Consider the following 16,762-nt stretch of genomic DNA (forward strand, 5'->3'; position numbering starts at 1 on the left):
TCGAATGGAACCATGGAAGCTGTGGTGAGCTAAAGGATGGGTGAGCAGGCAAAGGTTCTAGGAGCTACGAGGAATATATGGAAAGAGAGGTCACTATTTGAGGAGAAAATGGGTATGTTTGAAGGTATAGTATTCCTGATGGTATTGTATGGATGTGAGGCATGAACTATAAACAAAAATGTAAGGAAGAAGGTGAATGTGTTGGAAATGAAATGTTCGAGGACAATATGTGGTGTGAGGAGGGTTGATCAAGTAAGTAATGACAGGATTAGAGAGAGGTGTAGGAATTAGAAGAGTATGGTCTAGAGAGCTAAAGAGGGTGTGCTGAAATTGGAGAGAATGAGAGGAGAGGTTGACAAAGAGGATATGTGCATCAGAATTGGAAGAGACGAGGAGAAGGGAGAGACTGAATTGGAGATGGACGGATAGATTGAATAAGATTTTGAGTGCTTAGGATCTGCAGGAGAGTGAAAGGTTCACTGGATGGATTGAATTGAAACAGTGTGTTATAAAAGGGTGGACATGTTGTCAATGGTCTGAACCTGGGCAAGTGAAGCAACATAGAGAAACCACAAAAAGGTCTGGGGATCATGGTTTTAGATAGGGAGCTGTGATTTCAGTACATTACATGTTTCAGCCAGAGAATGGACGTGAATGAATGGGGCCTTTTCTTCATCTGTTTCTGGCACTTCCTTATTAATGCAAGAAAAAGTGAACAGGCATGAAAAAATTGTAAGCACATACTAGTATTATTGTACAGTATTTACCTAATATTCTTTCTTATTAAGCTCCCATATGTTATATAGACTAAAGGAGAGGTTGGCATTTAAAGAGAAGTGGGAGAGTGGCACAGGCACAACAGGACTTATTTCATCCATTGTAGAAGTTAGCAATGATGTGCATTGAGGGCTTTCAAAAATAGTCTGGCTAAGTAGTATCATGGAAAAGGGATTTGAGCTTTTTTAGCTGCTTACCACAAATAAAGCTTGGTACAACATGCTTAGAAAAGCAAATGGATTTGTATGTAGCATTTATGGATCTGGAGAAGGCATATGATAGAGTTGATAGAGATGCTCTGTGGAAGGTATTAAGAATATATGGTGTGGGAGGAAAGTTGTTAGAAGCAGTGAAAAGTTTTTATCGAGGATGTAAGGCATGTGTACGTGTAGGAAGAGAGGAAAGTGATTGGTTCTCAGTGAATGTAGGTTTGCGGCAGGGGTGTGTGATGTCTCCATGGTTGTTTAATTTGTTTGTGGATGGGGTTGTTAGGGAGGTAAATGCAAGAGTTTTGGAAAGAGGGGCAAGTATGAAGTCTGTTGGGGATGAGAGAGCTTGGGAAGTGAGTCAGTTGTTGTTCGCTGATGATACAGCGCTGGTGGCTGATTCATGTGAGAAACTGCAGAAGCTGGTGACTGAGTTTGGAAAAGTGTGTGGAAGAAGAAAGTTGAGTAAATGTGAATAAGAGCAAGGTTATTAGGTACAGTAGGGTTGAGGGTCAAGTCAATTGGGAGGTGAGTTTGAATGGAGAAAAACTGGAGGAAGTGAAGTGTTTTAGATATCTGGGAGTGGATCTGGCAGCGGATGGAACCATGGAAGCGGAGGTGGATCATAGGGTGGGGGAGGGGGCGAAAATCCTGGGGGCCTTGAAGAATGTGTGGAAGTCGAGAACATTATCTCGGAAAGCAAAAATGGGTATGTTTGAAGGAATAGTGGTTCCAACAATGTTGTATGGTTGCGAGGCGTGGGCTATGGATAGAGTTGTGCGCAGGAGGATGGATGTGCTGGAAATGAGATGTTTGAGGACAATGTGTGGTGTGAGGTGGTTTGATCGAGTGAGCAACGTAAGGGTAAGAGAGATGTGTGGAAATAAAAAGAGCGTGGTTGAGAGAGCAGAAGAGGGTGTTTTGAAGTGGTTTGGGCACATGGAGAGGATGAGTGAGGAAAGATTGACCAAGAGGATATATGTGTCGGAGGTGGAGGGAACAAGGAGAAGAGGGAGACCAAATTGGAGGTGGAAAGATGGAGTGAAAAAGATTTTGTGTGATCGGGGCCTGAACATGCAGGAGGGTGAAAGGAGGGCAAGGAATAGAGTGAATTGGAGCGATGTGGTATACCGGGGTTGACGTGCTGTCAGTGGATTGAATCAAGGCATGTGAAGCGTCTGGGGTAAACCATGGAAAGCTGTGTAGGTATGTATATTTGCGTGTGTGGGCGTATGTATATACATGTGTATGGGGGGGTTGGGCCATTTCTTTCGTCTGTTTCCTTGCGCTACCTCGCAAACGCGGGAGACAGCGACAAAGTATAATAAATAAAAATATGAATACAACATTCATATTGGAGTTTAATTTCTCTGATACAGGAGGTACTTTTAACTGAATAGGAATGATAGAACTGATGCAAAAATCAAAAAGGTGAAAGTTTAAAACTTTTCTGATTTTCTGAAAGTTCTGGATTGTTTACGGTCTACCTATAATACACACACAAACAAGCACATAGTATTCTTTTCATGAAATACTCATACAGTACTTAAATGATTCTTTGTACATGTTGATATTTTAAAAGGTCACTAGAAGCCCCTAATTTGGTCAGTCACATCTTTTTATTGAAATATCTTTAATTTTTTCAAGTGCCACCCTGTTGAGGATCCTGCAGCCTATGTATCTTCATGTCAACTTGATGCTTGTCATAGTGATGAACCCCTTGTATCAGCATGTCACAGTATTGAAGCCTATGCTAGACGCTGTGCTGATCTTGACATCTGTTTGGATTGGCGTTCTGAAGAACTCTGCCCAAAGACCTGTTCTGGAGGTATGTCATACTTCAGAAAATTTTGCAGTTTTTGTTTATTTCCAATAAATGAAATGTTAACTGTAGTGTTATTCAGATATATGTTTGAAAATTGTAAAAAGCTAAGAGATCTTTGCAGGTCAGGAGTATCATGCATGTGTATCAGGCTGTGTTCATACCTGTGATAACTATGAAGAGCTTAAAACCAATCCTGATGCTTGCCCAATGTCCTCTGTTGATGGCTGCTTCTGTCCTGATGGTATGGTAAGTTTCTTTTATGCTCCTAACTTTTTCAAACTAAGACAAAAAAAAAGTTTTTCTTTTTCACAAACAAAGCATAAAAGTCATACTTTCAGACTGGTCAAGTCAAAACTGGTAAACGCAAACATGTGAATTCAAAGAACCCCAACAAAACATCAGCATTTTGCAATAATCATCATCTGTAAGCCAGCCGGTCACAGCAAAGCAAAACAAAATTTCTAGTCAGTGTTTCTGAGCTGTAATCAACTCATGGCCTGGGCATTGGCCAACTGTTAGAAGAGAATCTAGCTTACAGCCACACCAAATCAATTGGCTTGGATTGGTATATTTTGGCATTGTATTGCTGCATGCTATATATCTGTAATGAAGATTTTACACAATAATAGCAAGGCGCATTGGATTGCCCAGATTTATTTTTTTTTTTACTAATATAATCTCAGGTATCTAGGCATGTTGAGTCACAGTTGACAAGTGCATGTGGTTCAAAGTTTGCATTCCAGTCCCAGATATTCCTCATTATGTCTTTTTTGTAGCAGGGAAATGTACCACCTGTTTTGTTACTCATATTTCTCTTATTTTTTCATCAATAAGCACCTTGACCCTGTTTTACTAAAGATGCATTTGACCTGACCCATAGGGGTCATGACAAAGGCCAGTGAATTCAAAGGTGTAATGAAGATAAGGACACAGAGTGGTCCTTTAATAAACCCATAAGGTTCAGGTCAAAGGCCACTAAGGGTCAGGTCATAGACCAGTGGTGTTAATAGTCTTGTGAAGATACTTTTGCTGCAGGTCAAAGGCCAATGATGTTGTGTATGCACTGAAGATGTGATGTAGGGAAGATGAGGGTGGTGTGAAGATAGGGTATGATGATGATAATTTTGTTAGTCAAGGTTGAAATGAAAATTTGTTTGTCTTGGGTGCGGCGAAGATATATTTCTTAATTTCAGCAAAGTCATGTTTGGTTGTAATGATAATGATTTTTTTAGTTAAAGTTGAAATGAAGACTTGTTTGTCATGGGAGTGGTGAAGATATATTTCTTAATCTTGAAGTAAATCTATGCATTTGTCAAGAGTGAAGTGAATATGCTGTTGATGGTGAAATGGATTTAGATTTATTGAGGGTTCAGCAAAGTTGTGTTTGGTGGCATCTGCATTATGAACATGCAGAATGGGACAGGCTGCATTCACTCACAGATATTGTTGTTTCCTATGCAATATTTTCATTTTTCTTAAATTTCTCTACATGAATCAGTACTCTTATTCTGGTCTTTGACCTCACCCTCAAGTGTCAGATCAAAGACCAGTTGATGCCAAGGGTTAGTGAAGATGGTCATTGATGTCATATGTAAGGATCAAGTCAAAGCCAGTGATGTCAGGGGCATAGTGAAGATATTTGTATAGTTAAGATGTGTTTGACTTTTCCCCACAAGGGTCAGTATGAATTCCAGCAGTATTGAGGGAGCAGCGATGTGTTTACAAAGAGTGAAGTGATAATGTTTTTGTTGGGGTTTAAGTGAATTAAATTTTTTTCAAGGGTGTAGTGAAGTTATGTTTGTCAGGTGTTGACTGAAGGAGTGAATTTCTTCAATAAGTTAAGGACACTCCATGAATGAATTTAGGTATAACTTAAGTCATCTCCATACATCAGGAATAGATGCAACATGGAGACATCCTTATAGGATACCAATGTAATTGAACTCAGTTTTTAATGGCAGTGATATTTTTCCTGTGTATCTTTAAGTTTAGAAGCGAAGTTCTGGGAGCATTGAAAAATGTGTGGAAGTCGAGAATGTTATCTTGGAAAGCAGAAATGGGTATGTTTGAAGGAATAGTGGTTCCAACAAAGTTATATGGTTGCGAGGCGTGGGCTATAGATAGAGTTGTGTGGAGGAGGGTGGATGTGCTGGAAGTGAGATGTTTGAGGACAATATGTGGTGTGAGGTGGTTTGATCGAGTAAGTAATAATAGGGTAAGAGAGATGTGTGGTAATAAAAAGAGTATGGTTGAGAGAGCAGAAGGGGGTGTTTTGAAGTGGTTTGGTCACATGGAGAGAATGAGGGAGGAAATATTGACCAAGAGGATATATGTGTCAGAGGTGGAGGGAACGAGGAGAAGTGGGAGACCAAATTGAAGGTGGAAAGATGGAGTGAAAAAGATTTTGAGTGATCGGGGCTTGAACATGCAGGAGGGTGAAAGGCATGCAAGGAATAGAGGGAATTGGGACGATGTGGTTTACCGGGGTTGATGTACTGTCAGTGGGTTGAACCAGGGCGTGTGAAGCATCTGGGGTTAACAATGGAAAGTTTTGTGGGGCCTGGATGTGGAAAGGGAGCTGTGGTTTCAGTGCATTATATATGACAGCTAGAGACTGAGTGTGAACAAATGTGGCCTTTGTTGTCTTTTCCTAGCGCTACATGCATGGGGAGGGGGTTTTCATTTTCATGTGTGGTGGGGTGGTGACAGGAATGAATAAGGGCAGACAGCATGAATTATTTACATGTGTATATATGTATATGTCTGTGTGTTTGTATATGTATGTATACATTGAGATGTATAGATATGTATATGTGCTGTGTCTGGACATGTATGTATATACATGTGTATGTGGGTGGGTTGGGCCATTCTTTCATCTGTTTCCTTGCGCTATCTCACTAATGCGGGAGACAGCGACAAAGTATAATAAATAGATAAATAGAATATATATATGTGAAATTGGAAAAAAATGTAGCTTAGACATTGAAGCTTATTCTTTTTTTTCAAAGTGATAGAGATGGAAAGCAAAAAGGTGTTTTTCATAAATGTACTGGAAAAGTTGAGGTCCAGATAAATTTTTGGTCTGTCAAGGCTTTATTATGGTGGATGACCAACTACCTACCCTCATGTATCCAAGATATGGTTGTACTTTGTGTAATGAAGAAAATTGAGAAACATCATAAGCCAATATTCCTGTTTCATGATAAGAGAAGTGGACCAGGCAGTATGATACAGTGGTTAAATTGATGAAAACTACTATTGTCGTTTGTGTAAATAAATTATACATTTCCCTTTTCCATAGCCAGAGGTTGAACCATTATGTAACACTCATTTTTTTCATTTCATTTCAAGCTAGAAGTTTCAGTTTTCTAAATTATTTCTTACATTTTTTCATATGTATATATATGTATATGTGTGTATGTGTGCATATGTGCGTATGTATGTGTATATATATATATATATATATATATATATATATATATATATATATATATATATATATATATATATGCATATATATGTATATTATCCCTGGGGATAGGGGTGAAAGAATACTTCCCACGCATTCCTCGCTTGTCGTAGAAGGCGACTAGAGGGGACGGGAGCGGGGGGCCAGAAATCCTCCCCTCCTTGTATTATTTTTAACTTTCTAAAATGGGAAACAGAAGGAGTCACGCAGGGAGTGCTCATCCTCCTCGAAGGCTCAGACTGGGGTGTCTAAATGTGTGTGGATGTAACCAAGATGTGAAAAAGGGAGAGATAGGTAATATGTTTGAGGAAAGGAACCTGGATGTTTTGGCTCTGAGTGAAACGAAGCTCAAGGGTAAAGGGGAAGAGTGGTTTGGGAATGTCTTGGGAGTAAAGTCAGGGGTTAGTGAGAGGACAAGAGCAAGGGAAGGAGTAGCAGTACTCCTGAAACAGGAGTTGTGGGGGTATGTGATAGAATGTAAGAAAGTAAATTCTTGATTAATATGGGTAAAACTGAAAGTTGATGGAGAGAGATGGGTGATTATTGGTGCACATGCACCTGGGCATGACAAGAAAGATCATGAGAGGCAAGTGTTTTGGGAGCAGCTGAATGAGTGTGTTAGTGGTTTTGATGCACGTGACCGGGTTATAGTGATGGGTGATTTGAATGCAAAGGTGAGTAATGTGGCAGTTGAGGGAATGATTGGTATACATGGGGTGTTCAGTGTTGTAAATGGAAATGGTGAAGAGCTTGTAGATTTATGTGCTAAAAAAGGACTGGTGATTGGGAATACCTGGTTTAAAAAGCGAGATATCGATAAGTATATGTATGTAAGTAGGAGAGATGGCCAGAGAGCGTTATTGGATTACGTGTTAATTGACAGGCTCGCGAAAGAGAGACTTTTGGATGTTAATGTGCTGAGAGGTGCAACTGGAGGGATGTCTGATCATTATCTTGTGGAGGCTAAGGTGAGGATTTGTATGGGTTTTCAGAAAAGAAGAGTGAATTTTGGGGTGAAGAGGGTGGTGAGAGCAAGTGAGCTTGGGAAGGAGACTTGTGTGAGGAAGTACCAGGAGAGACTGAGTACAGAATGGAAAAAGGTGAGAACAATGGAAGTAAGGGGAGTGGGGGAGGAATGGGATGTATTTAGGGAATCAGTGATGGATTGCGCAAAAGATGCTTGTGGCATGAGAAGAGTGGGAGGTGGGTTGATTAGAAAGGGTAGTGAGTGGTGGGATGAAGAAGTAAGATTATTAGTGAAAGAGAAGAGAGAGGCATCTGGACGATTTTTGCAGGGAAAAAATGCAATTGAGTGGGAGATGTATAAAAGAAAGAGACAGGAGGTCAAGAGAAAGGTGCAAGAGGTGAAAAAGAGGGCAAATGAGAGTTGGGGTGAGAGAGTATCAATAAATTTTAGGGAGAATAAAAAGATGTTCTGGAAGGAGATAAATAAAGTGCATAAGACAAGGGAGCAAATGGGAACTTCAGTGAAGGGCGCAAATGGGGAGGTGATAACAAGTAGTGGTGATGTGAGAAGGAGATGGAGTGAGTATTTTGAAAGTTTGTTGAATGTGTTTGATGATAGAGTGGCAGATATAGGGTGTTTTGGTCGAGGTGGTGTGCAAAGTGAGAGGGTTAGGGAAAATGATTTGGTAAACAGAGAAGAGGTAGTAAAAGCTTTGCGGAAGATGAAAGCCGGCAAGGCAGCAGGTTTGGATGGTATTGCAGTGGAATTTATTTAAAAAGGGTGTGACTGTATTATTGACTGGTTGGTAAGGTTATTTAATGTATGTATGACTCATGGTGAGGTGCCTGAGGATTGGCGGAATGCGTGCATAGTGCCTTTGTACAAAGGCAAAGGGGATAAGAGTGAGTGCTCAAATTTCAGAGGTATAAGTTTGTTGAGTATTCCTGGTAAATTATATGGGAGGGTATTGATTGAGAGGGTGATGGCATGTACGGAGCATCAGATTGGGGAAGAGCAGTGTGGTTTCAGAAGTGGTAGAGGATGTGTGGATCAGGTGTTTGCTTTGAAGAATGTATGTGAGAAATACTTAGAAAAGCAAATGGATTTGTATGTAGCATTTATGGATCTGGAGAAGGCATATGATAGAGTTGATAGAGATGCTCTGTGGAAGGTATTAAGAATGTATGGTGTGGGAGGCAAGTTGTTAGAAGCAGTGAAAAGTTTTTATCGAGGATGTAAGGCATGTGTACGTGTAGGAAGAGAGGAAAGTGATTGGTTCTCAGTGAATGTAGGTTTGTGGCAGGGGTGTGTGATGTCTCCATGGTTGTTTAATTTGTTTATGGATGGGGTTGTTAGGGAGGTGAATGCAAGAGTTTTGGAAAGAGGGGCAAGTATGAAGTCTGTTGGGGATGAGAGAGCTTAGGAAGTGAGTCAGTTGTTGTTCGCTGATGATACAGCACTGGTGGCTGATTCATGTGAGAAACTGCAGAAGCTGGTGACTGAGTTTGGTAAAGTGTGTGAAAGAAGAAAGTTAAGAGTAAATGTGAATAAGAGCAAGGTTATTAGGTACAGTAGGGTTGAGGGTCAAGTCAATTGGGAGGTAAGTTTGAATGGAGAAAAACTGGAGGAATGAAGTGTTTTAGATATCTGAGAGTGGATCTGGCAGCGGATGGAACCATGGAAGCGGAAGTGGATCATGGGGGGGGGGGGGGGGGGAATCCTGGGAGCCTTGAAGAATGTGTGGAAGTCGAGAACATTATCTCGGAAAGCAAAAATAGGTATGTTTGAAGGAATAGTGGTTCCAACAATGTTGTATGGTTGCGAGGCTTGGGTTATTGATAGAGTTGTACGCAGGAGGGTGGATGTGCTGGAAATGAGATGTTTGAGGACAGTGTGTGGTGTGAGGTGGTTTGATCGAGTAATTAACGTAAGGGTAAAAGAGATGTGTGGAAATAAAAAGAGCGTGGTTGAGAGAGCAGAAGAGGGTGTTTTGAAATGGTTTGGGCACATGGAGAGAATGAGTGAGGAAAGATTGACCAAGAGGATATATGTGTCGGAGGTGGAGGGAACAAGGAGAAGTGGGAGACCAAATTGGAGGTGGAAAGATGGAGTGAAAAAGATTTTGTGTGATCGGGGCCTGAACATGCAGGAGGTGAAAGGAGGGCAAGGAATAGAGTGAATTGGATCGATGTGGTATACCAGGGTTGACGTGCTGTCAGTGGATTGAATCAGGGCATGTGAAGCGTCTGGGGTAAACCATGGAAAGCTGTGTAGGTATGTATATTTGCGTGTGTGGACTTGTATGTATATACATGTGTATGGGGGTGGGTTGAGCCATTTCTTTCGTCTGTTTCCTTGCGCTACCTCGCAAACGCGGGAGACAGTGACAAAGCAAAAAAAAAAAAAAAATATGTGTGTGTATGAGTGGATGGCCCATTCTTCGTCTGTTTCCTGGTGCTACCTCGATGATGCAGGAAACCGTGATTATGTATGATAATGAATGAAAATTTGCCTTTTGTATATTCCTTTTTTTATTCCATTTTCATCACACAGCTTTGCAAGCCGCTCACCATTTTCATTCATCCTGGGTGCCTTGTGCCCCCCAATTATACCCTAATATCCACATTACCCACTCTATTGCTTGAATAACCCATCACTAATACACTATCCTTCACATGAAAATTATGACACACTCTCTCAGCTCTTCCCAGAAACCTTGCCTTCCTTCTTCATTTTACTCACTGTCAGAGCATAAGCACTAACAGTCACCCACCTCTCTTCATCCACTTTCATTTTAACTACACTAATCTGGAACTCACTTCCCTACTCTCTTTACACATTCCCACAACTCCTTCAGCTTAAGAACACCCCTCCCTTTTGATCTTGGCCTTACACTCACCCTACTTTACAATTAGGACATTACCAATCCATTATTCCCCTTTCCCCTTGAGCTTAGATCCACTTGGAGCAAGAACATCCTAGTTTGTGTTCCATGACAGACTACCTTCTCTCCCTTCTTCTCATCCTGGTTACATCCACAAGCATTCTGATGCCCCAACCAAGCCATTAAGGAGAATGAACAACCCTTATGTTGGTCCTTCTTCTCTATAGCTTGAGATACAGAGAGTGAATGGTTTCCAACCCATTGCACCCATCCCTTCTTGTTACCTTCTATGACTTGTAGGGAATGCATGTATGGCTTTTTTTCCATCTCTCTTTGCAGGGATTTAACTATATGACAACTACAGATTGAGCTTCCCTAATCCAGAAATCCGAAATGCTCTAAAATCCAAAACTTTTTAAGCAGCAACATGACGATACAATTGGAAAATTCCACCCCGACCTTGCTTGCCCATGCTGGGCTCTGCTGCTGTGTTGGCACCAGTTTGTAACAAACCATCATCACCACCAGACCTACATGCTTTACTCACTATTTTTGCATATCCTCTGCTTTGTGTGAATAAGTGTAAGAAAATGATTGCTAGCCAGTAGCATATAGATTTAGAGTCAGGAATGAAGGTGATGCCAAACAACCACAGATTGTCCACATGGGCGGCTGATGTTGTAGCACCTTTGCTTTCTGATGGTTCAGTATTACACAGACTTTATTTCATGCATATAATTATTAAGAATATTGTATACTTTACCTTCAGGCTAAGTATATAAGTTGTATATGAGACATAAATGGATTTTGTGTTTAGACTTGGGTTCCATCCCCAAGACATCTTATTATCTATTATCCATGATGACAAATGTGGAAAACAGGATGGTATGGAAACAAATGGATTAGAGCTTAGACATACCTCAATGTTTCAACTGCTCAACAGTCTTCCTCAAGAGATACTGATACCAGCATTTGGTGGGACCATATTCCCCAGCAAGTGATGGTCACCCAGTTGGACACCTTGGCGTGTTGCTCTCTGATTGGATTGCTGCCTGATGTGAACTCAAACCTTATGTTAATGTTGTTCTTAGTCCTTTCCTCTAGATATGCTCTCACACTTGCTGGGGAATATGGTCCCACAGAATGCTGGTGTCAGTATCTCCTGAGGAAGGCTGTTGAACGGTTGAAACACTGAGGTATGTCTCAGCTCTAACCCATTTGTTTCCATATCATCCTGTTTTCCATATATCTCATTATGTTTAACAATTATTTCAAAATCCGAAACACTTCTGGTTCCAGGCATTTCAGATAAGGGATACTCAAACTGTACTTCATATTTTCTGACATGTTTCTTACTGAGTTTGTTCTGTCTTTTAGGTATTTGAACTTTGCCTTTTTAAAATAACTGATCAGTTCTGATTTTGTCAATTTGATTCATACACGTGAAAGCTAGTCATTCCTGATTGGACAGATAGTGAATTCATAGCTGTTTCATGTTTTTATTGGCTGACTAGCTTATTCCCTGAAGATTGGTTTTGGTGGTTGCTGAAACTTTCTTATTGTAGTTAGACTTGCTGTGTCAGTATTTATCCACTTTATCCATTCAGGATTGTAGGCATTTATCTTTTAAGTATCTATTGTCACATGTAGAAGTGTAGTCTCAACAGAAAACTAACAATTTGTTACTGTATTTTGTTTATGCACTGCCTTTATTCTCAAAAATTAATGATAAGTAATGAGTACTATTCATCAAAAAGTTACTAGTTATACTAAATATGTACTTCAGGTATTGGATAAAGGAACTTGTATGAATGCAAGCTTCTGCAAGACCTGCGACATAGAGGGTCATCATATAGGTGATGTGTGGCAGACTGATGCGTGTACCTCATGTAAGTGTACTGATACTGGCATCGCGTGCAACACCACATCGTGTTCTGTGGATCCCATATGTGGTGATGGATTCATCTTGGTTGAGGTTAGTGGCATTATCAAAAGACCCATCAGCTGAACAGCAACATGTGCTGGCATTTAGGATTGTAACAAAGATTTGAAATAATGGATATTTATATATAGACTTAATTCACTCATCACATTACCACTGCTTGATAGGTTCCTGGATCAGAGAATATTTGTTCTGGACCAAAGAAGAAGTGTGAAGTGGCACCTTTAGAATACTGTCCACCAGTTGAACAAAAGGGTGAGTGTGGGTATGGGCAGCAGATGAAGCTTATCAAGGCACCAGGTATATGCCCTCAGTATGCCTGCATCTGTTTGGAGCCAGAAGATTGTCCTGACCCTGCCATTCCCAAGGATGAAGATCTTGAGCCAGGTACAGTACATTAATTCATCTGCATGTATTCCGTTACCCATTTTACCATTCCAAATTGTGCTAAACTTTCTATGAAATGTAACATACAATTACTAAAGAAAGTGATGATTTGTAATTCAAGGCATTAATGCTGGCACAGAGACATAGTGAGGAGGGCAGTTTTAAGAAGAGATTGTAGATGGTCGGACTAATTTATTATCCCTAATTGTTGGGTTACATTGACCACCAGCTTTTGCATCAAACCTAGGATTATTTGTATTTGATATTTGAAGCACAGGTCATTTGATTTATTTACCCTAGTCATTTTGTGAATGCTGTAAAGGCTTTTTGCCAAATGAATAGAGTACTGTGAATCAGAGCCAGAACAATATTTGTTAGTTAAACTAAACAGGGTTTGTCCTTGTAAGCTTAACTCCTAACAGCCTTCCCCTACCTAAAGCACTAATTCCATTAAATCATCATGAATAGTGAAAAAAATCAAGGGAATAAATGATTCACAGGTCTGAAACAAGGAAAACAAAGCTCTGGAAACTAGGAAGCAGGCTAAGCTAATTGATACTGTCAAGATCTTAAGTAATTTTGTGCACTTTCCAAGTGAGAATTAGCATACAAGAAAGTAGATTAGGAATGTGATAGCTGGAAACTCCTCTGTTATGGTTATAGTAAAAGTGTTTGTGTTTAGAATGTATCTACTTGAAAAAATGGTCAAAAAATTATTGTATATTACTGAAGATCATGCATAGTGACAAAAAACATTTGCAGAAAATTAAAAATTGAAAAAGTCTGTAATGGAGCCTAACTATGAATACACAAATTTAAGTGTGCTTTCAGCATGGGTATGAATGAATATGGGGTTTTCCTAGGGAAGACAGACGGTAAATCAGGAAAGCGGGCTACAGCATTCACATGAGAAAGAACAATGAAGGACGAGGGTCAGGATCTCATAGATAGTTATGGGCTGAGAAGGAAAGCTACAGTACAGGGTTGAATGAAGTAAGACAAGTCTAAGGATTCTGAATCAGATAGGTAGAGTAACATATTGATGAAGCTGTAGAAAAGTCTTCACAGAGTCAGCAACAGGAGAATTAGTTGAGAATATGGAGCATTGTTTGGAAAACTAAAGAAGGAGCAAATCATTCAGATAAAAATGCGGATTATATACAAGACACAGGAAAATTAATGGACATCCATGGTGCAATATTTGGCATTGTTGACTGTGAGGCATTCATGGGCCACCCATAAACAAATGCATAGGTTTGAATTTTCATGGTGGAGATCATTCCACTGTCAAACCAGCTTTTCCTCCTCCCTTTGGAGTTGGTTAAGGGATTGAGTCCTAGCATAAGCTAGGACATATATATTTTGTTTATTTATTTTGCTTTGTCGCTGTCTCCCGCATTAGCAAGGTAGCACAAGGAAACAGACAAAAGAATGGCCCAACCCACCCACATACACATGTATATACATACACGTCCACACACACAAATATACATGCCTATACATCTCAACGTATACATATATATACACACACAGACATATACATATATACACATGTACATAATTCATATTGTCTGCCTTTATTTATTCCCATTGCCACCTCGCCACACATGAAATAACAACCCTCCCCCCTCACGTGTGCGAGGTAGCGCTAGGAAAAGAGAACAACGGCCACATTCGTTCACACTGTCTCTAGCTGTCATGTAATAATGCACCAAAAGCACAGCTCCCTTTCCACATCCAGGCCCCACAGAACTTTCCATGGTTTACCCTAGACACTTCACATGCCCTGGTTCAATCCATTGACAGCACATCGACCCCTGTATACTATATCGTTCCAATTCACTCTATTCCTTGCATGCCTTTCACCCTCCTGCATGTTCAGGCCCCTATCACTCAAAATCTTTTTCACTCCATCTTTCCACCTCCAATTTGGTCTCCCACTTCTCCTCATTCCCTCCACCTCTGACACATATATCCTCTTGGTCAATCTTTCCTCACTCATTTTCTCCATGTGACCGAACCATTTCAAAACTGCTTCTTCTGCCCTCTCAACCACACTCTTTTTATTACCACACATCTCTCCTACCCTATTATTACTCACTCGATCAAACCACCTCACACCACATATTGTCATGGACATATATTTATATTTATTTTTTCATACACATTTGCCACTTCCCACATTAGTGAGATAGCATTAAGAACAGAGGACTTAGCCTTAGAGGGAGTATCCTCATCTGGCCCCCTTCTCCGTTCCTTCTTTTGGAAAATTACAAAACGGGAGGTAAGGATTTCCAGCCCCCTGCTCCCTCCCCTTTTAGTCGCCTTCTACAACGCGCACGGAATATGTGGGAAGTATTCTTTCTCCCCATCCCCATGGAAGCAGAAGTGAGTCACAGGGTGGGGGAGGGGGTGAAGGTTCTGGGAGCGTTGATGAATGTGAAGAATGGGAGAACATTATATCGGAGAGCAAAAATGGGTATGTTTGAAGGAATAGTAGTTCCAACTATGTTATATGGTTGTGAGGCATGGGCTCTATAGATAGGGTTGTGTGGAGGAGGGTAGGTGTGTTGGAAATGAGACATTTGAGGACAATATGTGGTATGAGGTGGTTTGATCGAGTAAGTAATAAAAGGATAAGAGAGATACGTGGTAATACAACAAGTGTGGTCGAGAGAGCAGAAGAGGGTGTGTTGAAATGGTTTGGTCACATAGAGAGAATGAGTGAGGAAAGATCGACAAAGAGGATATATGTGTCAGAGATGGAGGGAACGAGGAGAAGTGGGAGACCAAATTGGAGGTGGAAAGTTGGAGTAAAAAAGATTTTGAGTGATTGGGGACTGAACATAGAGGAGGGTGAAAGGCGTGTAAGGAATTGAGTGAATTGGAACAATGTCGTATACCAGAGTCGATGTGCTGTCAGTTGGTTGAACCAGGACATATGAAGCATCTGAGGTAAACCATGGAACGTTTTGTGGGGCCTGGATGTGGAAAGGGAGCTGAGGTTTCGGTGCATTACACATGATAGCTGGAGACTGAGTATGAACAAATGTGGCCTTTTTTCTTTTCCTAGCGCTACGTCACAGTGGGGATGGGGGGATGCTATTTCATATGTGGTGGGGTGGCAACAGGAATGAATAAAGGCAGCAAGTATGAATATGTGCATGTGTGTATATATATATCTTTTCTTTCATACTATTCGCCATTTCCCGCGTCAGCGAGGTAGCGTTAAGAACAGAGGACTGGGCCTCTGAGGAAACATCCTCATCCAGCCCCCTTCTCTGTTCCTTAGTTTGGAAAAAAAAAAAAAAAAGAGAGAGAGAGGGGAGGATTTCCAGCCCCCTACTCCCTTCCCTTTTAGTCGCCTTCTACGACACGAAGGGAATACGTGGGAAGTATTCTTTCTCCCCTATCCCTAGGGAATATATATATATGTATATATATATATATATATATATATATATATATATATATATATATATATATATATATATATATATATATATTTTTTTTTTTTATACTTTGTCGCTGTCTCCCGCGTTTGCGAGGTAGCGCAAGGAAACAGACGAAAGAAATGGCCCAACCCCCCCCCATACACTTGCATATACACACGTCCACACACGCAAATACACATACCTACACAGCTTTCCATGGTTTACCCCAGACGCTTCACATGCCTTGATTCAATCCACTGACAGCACGTCAACCCCGATATACCACATCGCTCCAATTCACTCTATTCCTTGCCCTCCTTTCACCCTCCTGCATGTTCAGGCCCCGATCACACAAAATCTTTTTCACTCCATCTTTCCACCTCCAATTTGGTCTCCCTCTTCTCCTTGCTCCCTCCACCTCCGACACATATATCCTCTTGGTCAATCTTTCCTCACTCATCCTCTCCATGTGCCCAAACCACTTCAAAACACCCTCTTCTGCTCTCTCAACCACGCTCTTTTTATTTCCACATATCTCTCTTACCCTTACGTTACTCACTCGATCAAACCACCTCACACCACACATTGTCCTCAAACATCTCATTTCCAGCACATCCATCCTCCTGCGCACAACTCTATCCATAGCCCACGCCTCGCAACCATACAACATTGTTGGAACCACTATTCCTTCAAACATACCCATTTTTACTTTCCGAGATAATGTTCTCGACTTCCACACATTCTTCAAGGCTCCCAGAATTTTCGCCCCCTCCCCCACCCTATGATCCACTTTCGCTTCCATGGTTCCATCCGCTGCCAGATCCACTCCCAGATATCTAAAACACTTTACTTCCTCCAGTTTTTCTCCATT

General features: G+C 40.8%; 1 protein-coding gene across 2 annotated transcripts in view; it reads left to right on the forward strand.

Moving 5' to 3' along the window:
* The window catches only part of LOC139755522 (hemocytin-like), a 420,053-nt gene that overhangs the window by 346,447 nt on the left and 56,844 nt on the right, over window positions 1-16,762 (forward strand). For both annotated transcript variants that reach the window (XM_071673909.1, XM_071673910.1), the window contains 4 exons: window positions 2,631-2,811; window positions 2,930-3,054; window positions 11,915-12,103; window positions 12,238-12,457. In XM_071673909.1, coding sequence (XP_071530010.1) covers window positions 2,631-2,811; window positions 2,930-3,054; window positions 11,915-12,103; window positions 12,238-12,457 — 715 coding nt within the window. The remainder of the gene's footprint in view (window positions 1-2,630; window positions 2,812-2,929; window positions 3,055-11,914; window positions 12,104-12,237; window positions 12,458-16,762) is intronic.

This window comes from Panulirus ornatus, chromosome 19 (assembly GCF_036320965.1).
Source record: "Panulirus ornatus isolate Po-2019 chromosome 19, ASM3632096v1, whole genome shotgun sequence".
NCBI lineage: Eukaryota > Metazoa > Arthropoda > Malacostraca > Decapoda > Palinuridae > Panulirus > Panulirus ornatus.